This window comes from Rhinoraja longicauda, chromosome 17 (assembly GCF_053455715.1).
Source record: "Rhinoraja longicauda isolate Sanriku21f chromosome 17, sRhiLon1.1, whole genome shotgun sequence".
In the NCBI taxonomy this organism is placed as follows: domain Eukaryota; kingdom Metazoa; phylum Chordata; class Chondrichthyes; order Rajiformes; family Arhynchobatidae; genus Rhinoraja; species Rhinoraja longicauda.
Window position 1 is genome coordinate 43,801,196 of NC_135969.1, and position 12,885 is coordinate 43,814,080.

A 12,885-nucleotide genomic window follows, 5' to 3' on the forward strand; every position below is an offset into this window, starting at 1 on the left:
GGGAGAGAAGGAATGGGTGACGTTTTCGAGTCGAGACCCTTCTTCAGACCTACACGCTTACTCAAGAATCCAACTTCTAGCACAAATTCTGGGAAAAAAAGGAAGTTTCTAATCTCAATTTAACAACTCAGACATACAACATTGCGTTAAAAATGGCAATTCTGCTTGGTAGCAGTTATGCTGGTGACACTTGAAGCTAAAGTGCAGAAACTTCATGTTTAGAGGTTGGCTATTTTGATAAATTGTATTCCATTCTCTTAGCCTGCCCTGCCTCACCCATCTGAAATAAAATGCAAAGAGTTTGCACGACGCGGAGAATAATTAGGACTCCTTAGACCACACATCAGTTTTCCAATTATCTCCTTGGTGATTTAAGGTTTAGAATCTTTCCACTTCAGCCGTGCAGTTGGTATTAATTACCACCGCAAGTGCAAGATGTATCTCTCCAAACGGCAGCACCAATCAGTGCCACAAGTGGTATCAATCTTCAAATCCAACAACGTTTCATTTTCAAAAGTTGTCACAGAGTGCTGGAGTAACTCAGCGGGTCGGGCAGCATCTCTGGAGAACATGGATAGGTGACGTTTCAGAGTGCTGGAGTAACTCAGCGGGTCAGGCAGCATCTGTGGAGAACGTGGATAGGTGACGTTTCACAGAGTGCTGGAGTAACTCAGCGGGTCAGGCAGCATCTGTGGAGAACGTGGATAGGTGACGTTTCACAGAGTGCTGGAGTAACTCAGCGGGTCAGGCAGCATCTCTGGAGAACATGGATAGGTGACGTTTTGATCCACCACTTTTCCAGCTTTCTACTACAATCAGTCTGAAGAAGGGTCCCAACTCGAGACATTTTAGTTTGTTTGATAATTATTGTCATGTTTACAGTGAAAGTGCACTGGTACAGTGAACAGCGTTTTGTGTTGCATGCTATCTAGTCAGAGAAACGGCTCTACAAGATTGCAGTCATACCACTCACAGTGTACAGATACAGGATAAAGTGCAACGTTTAGTGTAAGATAAGGTCCAATTAGAGATCATTCAAAGGACTCCAATGAGGTGGGGAGCACCCATGTCCTCCAGAGATGCTGCCTCACCCACTGAGTTATTCCAGCACTTTGTTGTGGAGAGGAGATCTTATCGAAACGTATAAGATTATTAAGGGGTTGGACACGTTAGAGGCAGGAAACATGTTCCCAATGTTGGGGGAGTCCAGAACCAGGGGCCACAGTTTAAGACTAAGGGGTAGGCCATTTAGAACTGAGATGAGGAAAAACTTTTTCAGTCAGAGTTGTGAATCTGTGGAATTCTCTGCCTCAGAAGGCAGTGGAGGCCAATTCTCTGAATGCATTCAAGAGAGAGCTGGATAGAGCTCTTAAGGATAGCGGAGTCAGGGGGTATGGGGAGAAGGCAGGAACGGGGTACTGATTGAGAATGATCAGCCATGATCACATTGAATGGCGGTGCTGGCTCGAAGGGCCGAATGGCCTCCTCCTGCACCTATTGTCTATTGTTTATGTTTGCACTAATGTTGCATTGTTTAAATGTATTATGTTAGTTAGTGAAGTTAAGGACTCAAACATTAATTAGGGAACACACTTGCAAAAGACTACATCCACTTGGGAAAATAGTCGTACTGTGGGAATTACAGAAGAACGGCAGTCAACATTTTCTGAACCAGATGCTCCACGTTGCCCAAAGCAACTACAGCAGGAATTGTTCACACACTGGGTTCTGCTGTCAGTGGCAACTAGCTGCCTTCCCTTCACTCGCCACACCCACAGAGGGAATAACATAGGAAGGAACTGCAGGTGCTGGTTTAAATCGAAGATAGACACAAAATGCTGGAGGAACTCAGTCTGAAGAAGGGTCTCGACCCGAAACGTCACCCATTCCTTCTCTCCAGAGATGCTGCCTGTCTGTCCCGCTGAGTTACTTCAGCTTTTTGTGTCTATCTTCGGTTTAAACCAGCAACTGCAGTTCATTCTTACACATGAACACAAATGGCATTCCTCCCCCTCCCCCGAAGGATAAATGTTCACATTACGTACAAACTCTACAAATGATTTCTCTGCTTGGCTGCCAGTGACTAGCGGAGTTCCGCAGGGGTCGGTGCTGGGGCCGCTACTCTTCACGTTGTACATTAATGATTTGGACGAGGGGACTGAAGGCTGTGTGGCCACGTTTGCGGATGATACGGAGGGGCAGGTAGTGTAGAGAAAGCAGGGACTCTGCAGAACGACTGGAAGTTTGGGAGTGGGCAGAAGAGTGGCAGATGGAATACAGTGTAGCAGTGAAGTCATGCATTTTGGTAGTCGGAATAAAGGCGTAGATTATTTTCTAAATGGGGAGAGAATCCAGAAATCAGAGGTGCAAAGTGACTTGATTAGATTCTTGATTAGTACGTTTATTCACAATTGACAAAAGGACAGGAAGGGCCTAATTTTGCTCCATCACTTATGACCTTACGAATTCAAAAATGAATGCAAAATGGAAGCCACTGTTACACGACTACTAAATGGATTACATCTGCACCACTGCAGGAGCGAGGAGCATTGGCCTTTGATTCCAGTTAATGTTCCGGGTGAACGACCACAGCAGACCAGGATCCAAGTTGGAATTCCGCCAGTGAAGGCTTCAAAGGTTTTTTGCCCCCGTTTGGGAAAGCCTACATGAATAGCTTCAAACAGAGCAAGACTTTTAAAACACCAAAGTGTTTAATACTTTGCACATTGACAAGGCGTTTATTCACAATTGACAAAAGACCCAGAGTGCTGGAGTAACTCAGCGGGTCAGGCAGCATCTCTGGAGAACATGGATAGATGACGTTTCACAGAGTGCTGGAGTAACTCAGTGAGTCAGGCAGCATCTCCGGAGAACATGGACGTTTCTGGTCGAGACAATTGACAATGGGCGGCACGGTGGCGTAGCGGGTAGAGCTGCTGACCTCGGGTGCTGTCTGTGTGGAGTTTGCACGTTCTCCCAGTGACCACGTGGGTTTTGTCCGGGTGCTCCGGTTTCCTCCCACATCCACATTTTATAGGTTAACCGGCCCTCTGCACATTGCCCCCTAGTGCGTAGGGAGTGGATGAGAAAATGGGATCACGTAGAACTAGTGTGAACGGGCGATCGCCGGTCAGATGGAGGGTCTGAATTTCTAAACTAAAACAGTGCCACGCTTTGATTCCAGTTAATGTTCCATGGAGCAGGGTAGAAGGCTAACACTAGGTCCAGATCCCAGCTGGAGATCAGCCAGTGAAGGCATTGCAAGATGCTGACCCATGTTTGGAAAGCCTGCATGAATAGTTTCACACAGAAGGCTGGCTGTTAAACAACGAACCATTCAAAACTCCACACATTGACAAGGAGTATTGGAACAGGTACAGAGTTGAAAGATCTGTAACCTTAGTTTTCACAGATCAAGTTGAACAAACGGCGGTGCAGCGGTAGAGTTGCTGCCCGATGCGGATAACTCAGATCTCACCCCGATCACTCCCTCTTCTCCCATCAGGCAAGAGGTAAAGAAGTGTGAAAACGCACACCTCCAGATTCAGGGGCAGTTTCTTCCCGGTGTTATCAGGCAACTGAACCATCCTCTCACCAACTAGAGAGCGGTCCTGACCTCCCATCTACCTCATTAGCGACCCTTGGATCAACTTTTATCTGACCTGACTGGACTTGACTGCAATCATGTTTGGTCTTTTCACTGATTGGATAGCAAGCAACAAAAAGGCTTTTCACTGTACATGTGACAATATTAAATGAAAATACTGGAAATTGATTTAGTTTTATTTACAGATATAGTGCGGAAACAGGCCCTTCGGCCCAGAGTCCGCGCCGACCAGCGATCCCCGCACACTAACACAAACCTACACACACTAGGGACAATATTTTCCGCAGCAAATTAACCTACAAACCTGCACGTCTTTGGAGTGCGGGACGAAACCAGAGCACCTGGAGAAAACCCACCCAGGTCACGGGGAGAACGTACAAACTCCGTACACACAGCACCCGCAGTCAGGATGGAACCCAGGTCTCTGGCGCTGTGAGGCAGCAACTCTACCGCTGCGCCACCCAAGTTTGGTGAAGTTTAATGAAGTTTGGTGTAGCCGCTTACCTGGGGCACTCCCAGCCAGTCGTCGGCCTGCTGCATCGCCTCACGCGCATTCTCCACTGGCTTGGTCGTGTCCCAGATTTCCCAGTCTGGGCACAAACCTGGAACCCAACAAGGCACAGAATGATGACACCAGCAGGAACATACACACACACGGAATGATGACATCATCAGGTACACAGAGACATAGAATGATGACACCCGCAGGTACACACACGCACGGAATGATGACATCATCAGGTACACACACATAAAACGATGACACCATCAGGTACACACACATGGAAAGATGATATCATCAGGTATACACACACACATGGAATGATTACACCATCAGGTACACACACACATGGTATGATGACACCATCAGCTACACACACATAAAACGATGACACCATCAGGTACACTCACGGAATGATCACCAGGTACACGCTTGATGGAATGATGATATCATCAGGTACACACACACATGGAATGATGATATCATTAGGTACACAGAGACATGGAATGATGACACCATCAGGTACACACGCACATGGAAAGATGATATCATCAGGTACACACACACATGGAAAGATGACACCATCAGGTACACAGACATGGAATGATGACAACATCAGGTACACACACATGGAATGATGACACCATCAGGTACACTCACGGAATGATGACACCACCAGGTACACACACACATGGAATGATGACACCAGCAGTTATACACACTCATGGAATGATGACACCAGCAGGAACACGAACATCAGAACTGATCACACCACTTTTCCACAATCTGCTGTAGGTTTACTGTCCCTTGCTCAGAAGCGGGTAATCAGCACAATTGGATGGAGTGGGTGTGGGGGAAGATGTTTCCACTAGTTGGAGAGTCTAGGACTCGAGGTCATAGCCCCAGAATAAAAGGACATTCCATTAGCAAGGAGATTAGGAGGAATTTCTTTAGCCAGAGGGTGGTGAATCTGTGGAATTCATTGCCACAGAAGGCTGTGGAGGCCGTCAGTGGATATTTTTAAGGCAGAGATAGATTATTGATTAGTACAGGTGTCAGGAGTTATGGAGAGGCAGGAGAATGGGGTTAGGAGGGAGAGATAGATCAGCCATGATTGAATGGCAGAGTAGACTTGATGGGCCGAATGGCCTAATTCTGCTCCAAATCACGTGAGCACTTGGAGACACAAGAGACTGCAGAAGCTGGAATCTTGAGCAGTCTGAAGAAGGGTCTCGACCCGAAACGTCACCCATTCCTTCTCTCCCGAGATGCTGCCTGACCCGCTGAGTTACTCCAGCATTTTGTGTCTACATTCGTGCTGGAGGAACTCAGCGGGTCAGGCAGCGTCGATGGAGATGCTCCAGCACGGTGGATCAACAGCACAGTAGCTGGGGTCATGGTGGTGCCCACGATTGAAGGGTCAGGGATGGTATCTACACCCAGTTTGCCACCTGCTGCCTACCTGGGGCACAGCTGTCAACCAGGGCACCCAGAGCTTTTCCATCCTTCCAGTCTTTGCTGAAGTTGGTGATGGGTAAATCGGGCAGCTTGTTCTGAATCCAGCCGAGCAGACGCTGTTTGGGCGTCTGTTTCTTTGCATCTTCAGCTCCCTCGTCATCCCAAACCGGCATGGAGATGGAGTAGTGAAGGATCAGCGTCCATATCAGCCCCAGAATCAGCTTCAGGTTACCGTCCACAATCGCCTTGCTGTCTGCGGAACCAAACACACACCACCAGTTAATTGGTGCATGGAGTGGGGAGGGAGAATTGAGCTCATAAGGAATAGGATGAGGAATATTACAAGGATGAGAGGGGATCTTATTGAAACATAAAAGATTATTAAGGGGTTGGACACGTTAGAGGCAGGAAACATGTTCCAGAACCGTAGACACAAGGTAGACACAAAATGCTGGAGTAACTCAGCGGGTCAGGCAGCATCCAGAACTGGGGGAGTCCAGAACCAGGGGCCACAGTCTAAGAATAAGGGGTAGGCCATTTAGAACAGAGATGAGGAAAAACTTTTTCAGTCAGAGAGATTAAATCTGTGGAATTCTCTGCCTCAGAAGGCAGTGGAGGCAAGTCTCTGGACTGCGAATGGGCTCGATTGTAATCATGTATTGTCTTTCCGCTGGCTGGTTAGCTTGCAACAAAAGCTTTTCACTGTACCTCGATACACATGACAATAAACTAAACGCAACTAACAACTACGCAGCCTCCATTAGGCGGCGCCGGGCGTACAGTGTCCGGGCCCACAGTGTCCGGGCCCACAGTGTCCGAGCCCACAGTGTCCGGGCCCACAGTGTCCGGGCCCACAGTGTCCGGGCCTACAGCGCCCCCCGGGCCTAATACTGGACAAGGGCGGTCCCGTACGAGATAAAAACAATTTAGCCCAATATACGAGATGTCCCGGCTAATACTGGACAGTTGGCGACCCAACCCACACATCTCCTTTAAACTTTGCCCCTCTCGCCATGAAGCCCTGCCCTCTGGTCGTTGATATTTCCAGCCGTCTTTCAGCTGTTCGCACCCTATGTTACCAACCCTCTTTCCACTAAGACTCAAGTCTTGCGCTGTGAAAATGAGTTATGTTTTAATATTTATCTAGGCCATTGTTTAAATAATGAGTTTGTTAATTGACCAGCACATGCAGTTTTCACCCCATCTCTCCTTGTATGCAGTGCTCTTGAAGATAAAATACAGTCTTCAGATATGTCCACTTCAACCAAAACTGACGTGGGCTTTGTTAACTAATGTCTTGTGAAATTCTTTTAAATGACAAAATTATGGTTATTTGGGGAAATAGCCAAAAGCAAGGTGGAAAAACACGCTTCAAAAACTGGCCTCTTTTATACGTAATGATCAACAGGTGCATTTACTCGTGTTTTATGAACTACCAAACTAAATTTAGAAGGACGCAAAGTATTACCATTTGCAAAGGTTTAAAATTAAGCCTTAGAACACGTGTTAAACATAATCAGACCAAGGACACAGATTTTACATTTGATCCAAAATGGCACATTTGGCCTTGATTACATTTGAGAAGAATGTGCATCCTAATGTAAATGCACAACAAAACGTTGCAATCAAGTTTACATTGTTCTTCCAGACAGGTCAGATGTTCTTAGTCACAGAGTTAGAAAAATAGAAAATAGGTGCAGGAACGTGATCATGGCTGATCATCCACAATCAGTACCCCGTTCCTGCTTTCTCCCCATATCCCTTGATTCCTTTAACCCCTAGAGCTCTATCTAACTCTCTCTTGAAAACATCCAGTGAATTGACCTCCACTGCCTTCTGTGGCAGAGAATTCCACAGATTCACAACTCTCTGGGTGAAAAAGTTTTTCCTCATCTCAGTTATAGACACAAACAGCACAGAAACAGGCCCCTTCGGCCCAACTGGTACATGCCGACCAAGGTGCTCCATCTCAGCTGGTCCCACTTATGTTCATAAGTGATAGGAACAGAATTAGGCCATTCAGCCCATCGAGTCTACTCCACCATGCAATCATGGCTGATCTATCTCTCCCTCCTAACCCCATTCTCCTGCCTTCTCCCCATAACTCCTGACACCCGTGACCACATTCGGTCCATATCGCTCTCAACCTTTCCCATCCATGTCTCTGTCCAAATGTATTTTAAATGTATTAGTACCATTTGGGGAAAAGTTGTATTTACCTCTTTATCACCTAGTCCTCTACACACGTACTGATAAAGTCCATGACTGCAGTAGCATGTTCATTTTGGGTGCTACACAGAGTTGTGAATTTGTGGAATTCTCTGCCACAGAGGGCAGTGGAGGCCAAATCACTGGATGAATTTAAGAGAGAGTTAGATGGAGCTTTGGGGGGCTAGTGGAATCAAGGGACATGGGGAGAAGTTGGGCACAGGTTACTGATTGTGGATGATCATCCATGATCACAATGAATGGCAGTGCTGGCTCGAAGGGCCGAATGGCCTCCTCCTGCACCTATTTTCTATATGTTTCTATCCATGTATCTGTCCAAAGATCCTTTAAGTGTTATTATTGTGCCTGCTATAGGGTTGCCAACTGTCCCGTGTTGGTCGGGACATCCCATATTTTGGGCTAAATTGGTTTGTCCCGTACGGGACTGCCCTTGTCCCGCATTAGGGCCTGGGAGCACTGAAGGCCCGGACGCTGTAGGCCTAGACGCTGTAGGCCTAGACGCTGTAGGTCCGGACGCTGTAGGTCTGGACACTTTAGGCCCGCACAGTGTAGGCCCGGACAGTGTAGGCCCGGAAAGAGTAGGCCCGGAGGCCCAGGCGCCGCCTAAAGGAGGTTGCTATGCAACCCGCCTCCTGGCCTGGGCAGCCGCCATTGGTGGAGCGGGAGCACGTGGCCGCTGGCTGGCTGAGGTCACGTGGGGTGCGGGGCGGTGACGTCACCTTGTCCCGTATTTGGGAGTGAGATAGTTGGCAACCCTAGCCTGCTATGACTACCTCCTCTGGTAACCCGTTCCATACACCCTCCACCCTCAGTGTGAAAAAGTTGTCCCTCGGGTTCCTATTAAATCTTTCTCCTCTCACTTTAAACTTATGTCTAGGAAGGAACTGCAGATGCGGGATTAAACCAAAGATAGACACAAAAAGCTGGAGTAACTCAGCGGGACAGACAGGCAGCATCTCTGGAAAGAAGGAATGGCTGACCTTTAGGGTTGAGACCCTTCTTCAGACTGAGATGCTGCCTGTCCTGTTGAGTTACTCCAGCCTTTTGTGTTAAACTGGTTCTTGATTCCCCTGCTCTTGGTAAAAGACTCTATGCATTCACCTAATCTGTTCCAAAACTCCACGGACATTTTCGGAGTATTTGAAAGACGAACGATGGAGAATGCATCAAGTCCGCCCGCACTTGTGTTACACACCCCATCATTTGTTTTCCCATGTAAGTATTAGACAACCTTGCCGAACCACACACCATAGATTGTTTAAAACAAAAATAAAAGCAAGGTTACAGTGCTATTTAACTAAATGATCAGTTACACAAAACCTCCAATATGGTCAAGGACTATTTCAAGAGTCAAGGGTGAAATGTGTGTAATTGCCACACACACTGATAACGGAACAGTGAAGATCTTATTTGCAGCAACAAAACAGCCCTGTAAAAGCAATAACACAAGGATAGCGTTTAGCTTTACTTAGAGATACAGTGTGGAAACGGGCCCTTTGGCCCACTGATTCCACGCCAACCAGTGATCCCCACACACTAGCACCATCCTACATACGCGAGGGCCAATTTACAGTTTTTACCAAGCCAATTCGCCTACAAACCTGTACGCTTTTGGAGTGCGAGAGGAAACCTGGAGCACCTGGGAAAGCCAACACAGGTCACGGGGGGGAGAACGTACAAACTCCGTACAGACAGCACCCGTGGTCAGGATCGAACCCGGGTCTCTGGCGCCGTGAGGCAGCAGCTCTAACGCTGAGCCCCATGTGTATAATCATTTATTTTTTAATTCAATAAATTGATAACTATAATACTAGTGCAAAAGAGACAATGTCCTTGGCTATCAAATTTAGCGTAGTTTATTGTCACGTGTACCGAGGTACGCACTATCCAGTCAGCAGATAGACGATTATAAGCAGGCCGTTCAGTGTACTGATACAGGATAAAATGAATAATGTTTAGGGCAAGTAAATGGATGGCTCTTGTAATCATGTATTGTCTTCCTTCCACTAACTGGATAGCAGGCAACAAAGGCTTTTCACTGTACCTGGGCACACATGACAATAAACTTGAACTGAACTGAGCTTAATTTAACTTAATTTTTATATCCCTGGGAGAGGAATGTTATGCAGTTAAATAGTTTTGCTGTTAAGATTCAACCTGTGTTGTTTTTGTGAAGGGCACAACTGATTTAATTGAACGCATAACTATTTTGCACCTCAATGCAAAAAGTACCACCTGATTTGTTGGCAGCTTCTCCAAGTCAAGAGAGCTAAATGTTTTCCCTCCAATTAACAAAACAACGCAGCAAGAATCACGCCATTATTATGTCGAACCTCTGGTGGTAACGTCTACAGAACACAATCTTATCTTTAGTGTAAGAAAATAACTGCAGATGCTGGTACAAATCGAAGGTATTTATTCACAAAATGCTGGAGTAACTCAGCAGGTCAGGCAGCATCTCAGGAGAGAAGGAATGGGTGACGTTTAGGGTCGAGACCCTTCTTCAGTCTGAAGAAAGGTCTCGACCCGAAACGTCACCCATTCCTTCTCCCCCGAGATGCTGCCTGACAATCTTATCTTTGCTCTTTGACTAAGCTTGGAATAAAATTAATTGTACGCAACAGAAACAGACCATATCAAGCAACCTTTCGCAACCAAGGCCGTGATAATCAGCACACACCAGCTACTGGTTTGATCAATACTTAACCCTCGACCTTCAACATAGTGGTGCAGCGGGTAGAGCTGCTGCCTCACAGCACCACACACCCAAGTGCAATCCTGACCTCGGATGCTGTCTGTGTGGAGTTTGCACGTTCTCCCCGTGACTGCGTGAGTTTCCTCCCACATCCAAAAGACGTTCCGGGTTTGTAGGTTAATTTTTAGTTTAGTTTAGAGATACAGCACGGAAACAGGCCCTGCGGCCCACCGGGTCCGCACCGACCAGCGATCCCCGCACTCTGACCCTATCCTACACACACACACACACACACACACACACACACACACACACACACACACACACACACACACACACACGGGACGATTTTTTTACATTCACACCAATCCAATTAACCTACAAACCTGGAGTGTGGGAGGTAACCGAAGATCTCAAGACAAACCCACATTGGTCACGGGGAGAACGTACAAACTCCGTACAGACAGCACCCGTGGTTGGGATCGAACCCGGGTCTCTGGCGCTGTGAGGCAGTAGCGCTACCGCTGCGCCACCGTGTCAGCCAGTTGGCACACGGTCAATTGCCTCCAGATGTGCAGGGAGTGGACGAGAAAGTGGGATAGCAGAGAACTAGTGTGAGCGGGTGATCGATGGGCGGCGTGGGCTCGGTGGGCCGAAGGGCCTGTTTCCGTTCAATCGATCAAAATCAGTATTGTCTCATTTCTTCAGCCACTCTCACATCTGAAAGTGTTTAAACAGGCAAATATTTGGCTAAAATTAGACCTCCAATTCCAGCCACCTACAGCAATGCTTCATGAAAACCCAAACAAAAATTCCTTCGACCTTGTACATCTGCATACCACGCAGTGCAAAAATAGCGGAAATTCCTCAAGAAATCTGCAGAAAGAATTTAACCGTCAATGAGCTGTTGATCTGTGGATTGGGAGCTGCTGGTTGGGAGATTGTATTAGGTGCAGGGGTTGCCAACTATCTCACACCCAAATACGGGACAAGGTGACTTCACCGCCCCGCGCCCCACGTGACCTCACCCAGCCAGCGGCTACGTGCTCCCGCTCCACCAATGGCGGCTGCCCGGGCCGGGAGGCGGGTTGCTACGCAACCACCGTTAGGCGGCACCCGGGCCTCCGGGCCTACACTGTCCAGAGCTAAAATGTTAGAAACCTAAAGTGTAGGGACTTCAACTGTCGGGACCTACAGCGTCGTGGCCTACAGCGTTCCCTGGGCCTACAGCGTCCCCAGGGCCTACAGTGTCGGGGCCTACAGCGTCGGGGCCTACAGCATCGAGGCCTACAGCATCCTTTGGGCCTACAGCGTCGGGACCTACAGCGTCGGGGCCTACAGCGTCGGGGCTTACAGCGTCCCCTGGGCCTACAGCGTCCCCTGGGCCTACAGCGTCCCCTGGGCCTACAGCGTCGAGCCTACAGCATCCCCTGGGCCTAATACAGGACAAGGCCGGTCCCGTATGGGACAAACCAATTTAACCCAAAATACGGGATGTCCCGGCTAATACGGGACAGTTGGCAACCCTAGTTAGGTAGCCACCTAACTGTCAGAGCACCAACTGAATATTGTAGCCATAGCAAGCAAAATATTTACCCTGCACAACCCGACTCCATCTGCCAAAAGACTCAATAATGGATTCACCTTCAGGCTATCCTTCAGAAATCAAGGGTGGAGATTGCCAGAGCTGACTTTAGACTTTAGAGATACATACGTCCCTAAGCGATAGGAGCAAAATGAGGCCATTCAGCAGTGATGGGGTTATGTCAGCGTGGGTTTATGAAGGGGAACTCATGCTTGACTGATCTTTTGGGATTTTTTGAGGATGTAACAAGTAGAATGGGTAAGGGAGAGCCAATGGGAATCACTCTTGACTCTTGACTCTGTATAACTTTGGAGTGTGGGAGGAGTTTCTGCAACCTCAAGCACTTGCTGAGAGCATCAATCAAAAACCTAAATATCTAACGGAACAAGGCCATTCGACCCAACCTAACCACATATAAATAGTCCTATTTGCCCGTGTTTGGCCCATATCCCTCGAAATCTGTCCTATCCATGTACTTGTCCAAATGCCTTAACTGTGATGGCACCTGCCTCAACTACTTCCCCTGGCAGCCTGTTCCAAATACCACCACCCTCTGTGGAATAAGGTTGCCGCTCAGTATCCTCTCACCTTAAACCTGTGCCCTGTAGTTCTCGGTTCCCTTACCCTTGAGGAAAATGACTGCATTCAAGATTCAATTTATTGTCACATGTACCAATTAAGGTACAGTGAAATTTGAGTTACCAGACAGCCACACTAAGTAAAAAGCAACAGGACACACAGCCACATAAAATAAAATTTAACATGACCATCCACCACAGCGGATTGCACATTCCTCACTGTGATGGAAG

General features: G+C 47.7%; 1 protein-coding gene across 1 annotated transcript in view; it reads right to left on the reverse strand.

Annotated features, from left to right (window-relative positions):
• Positions 1–12,885, reverse strand: part of LOC144601564 (filamin-B-like) — a 175,263-nt gene that overhangs the window by 93,524 nt on the left and 68,854 nt on the right. The window contains 2 exon segments of the mRNA XM_078413762.1: positions 4,112–4,209; positions 5,572–5,820. Coding sequence (XP_078269888.1) covers positions 4,112–4,209; positions 5,572–5,820 — 347 coding nt within the window.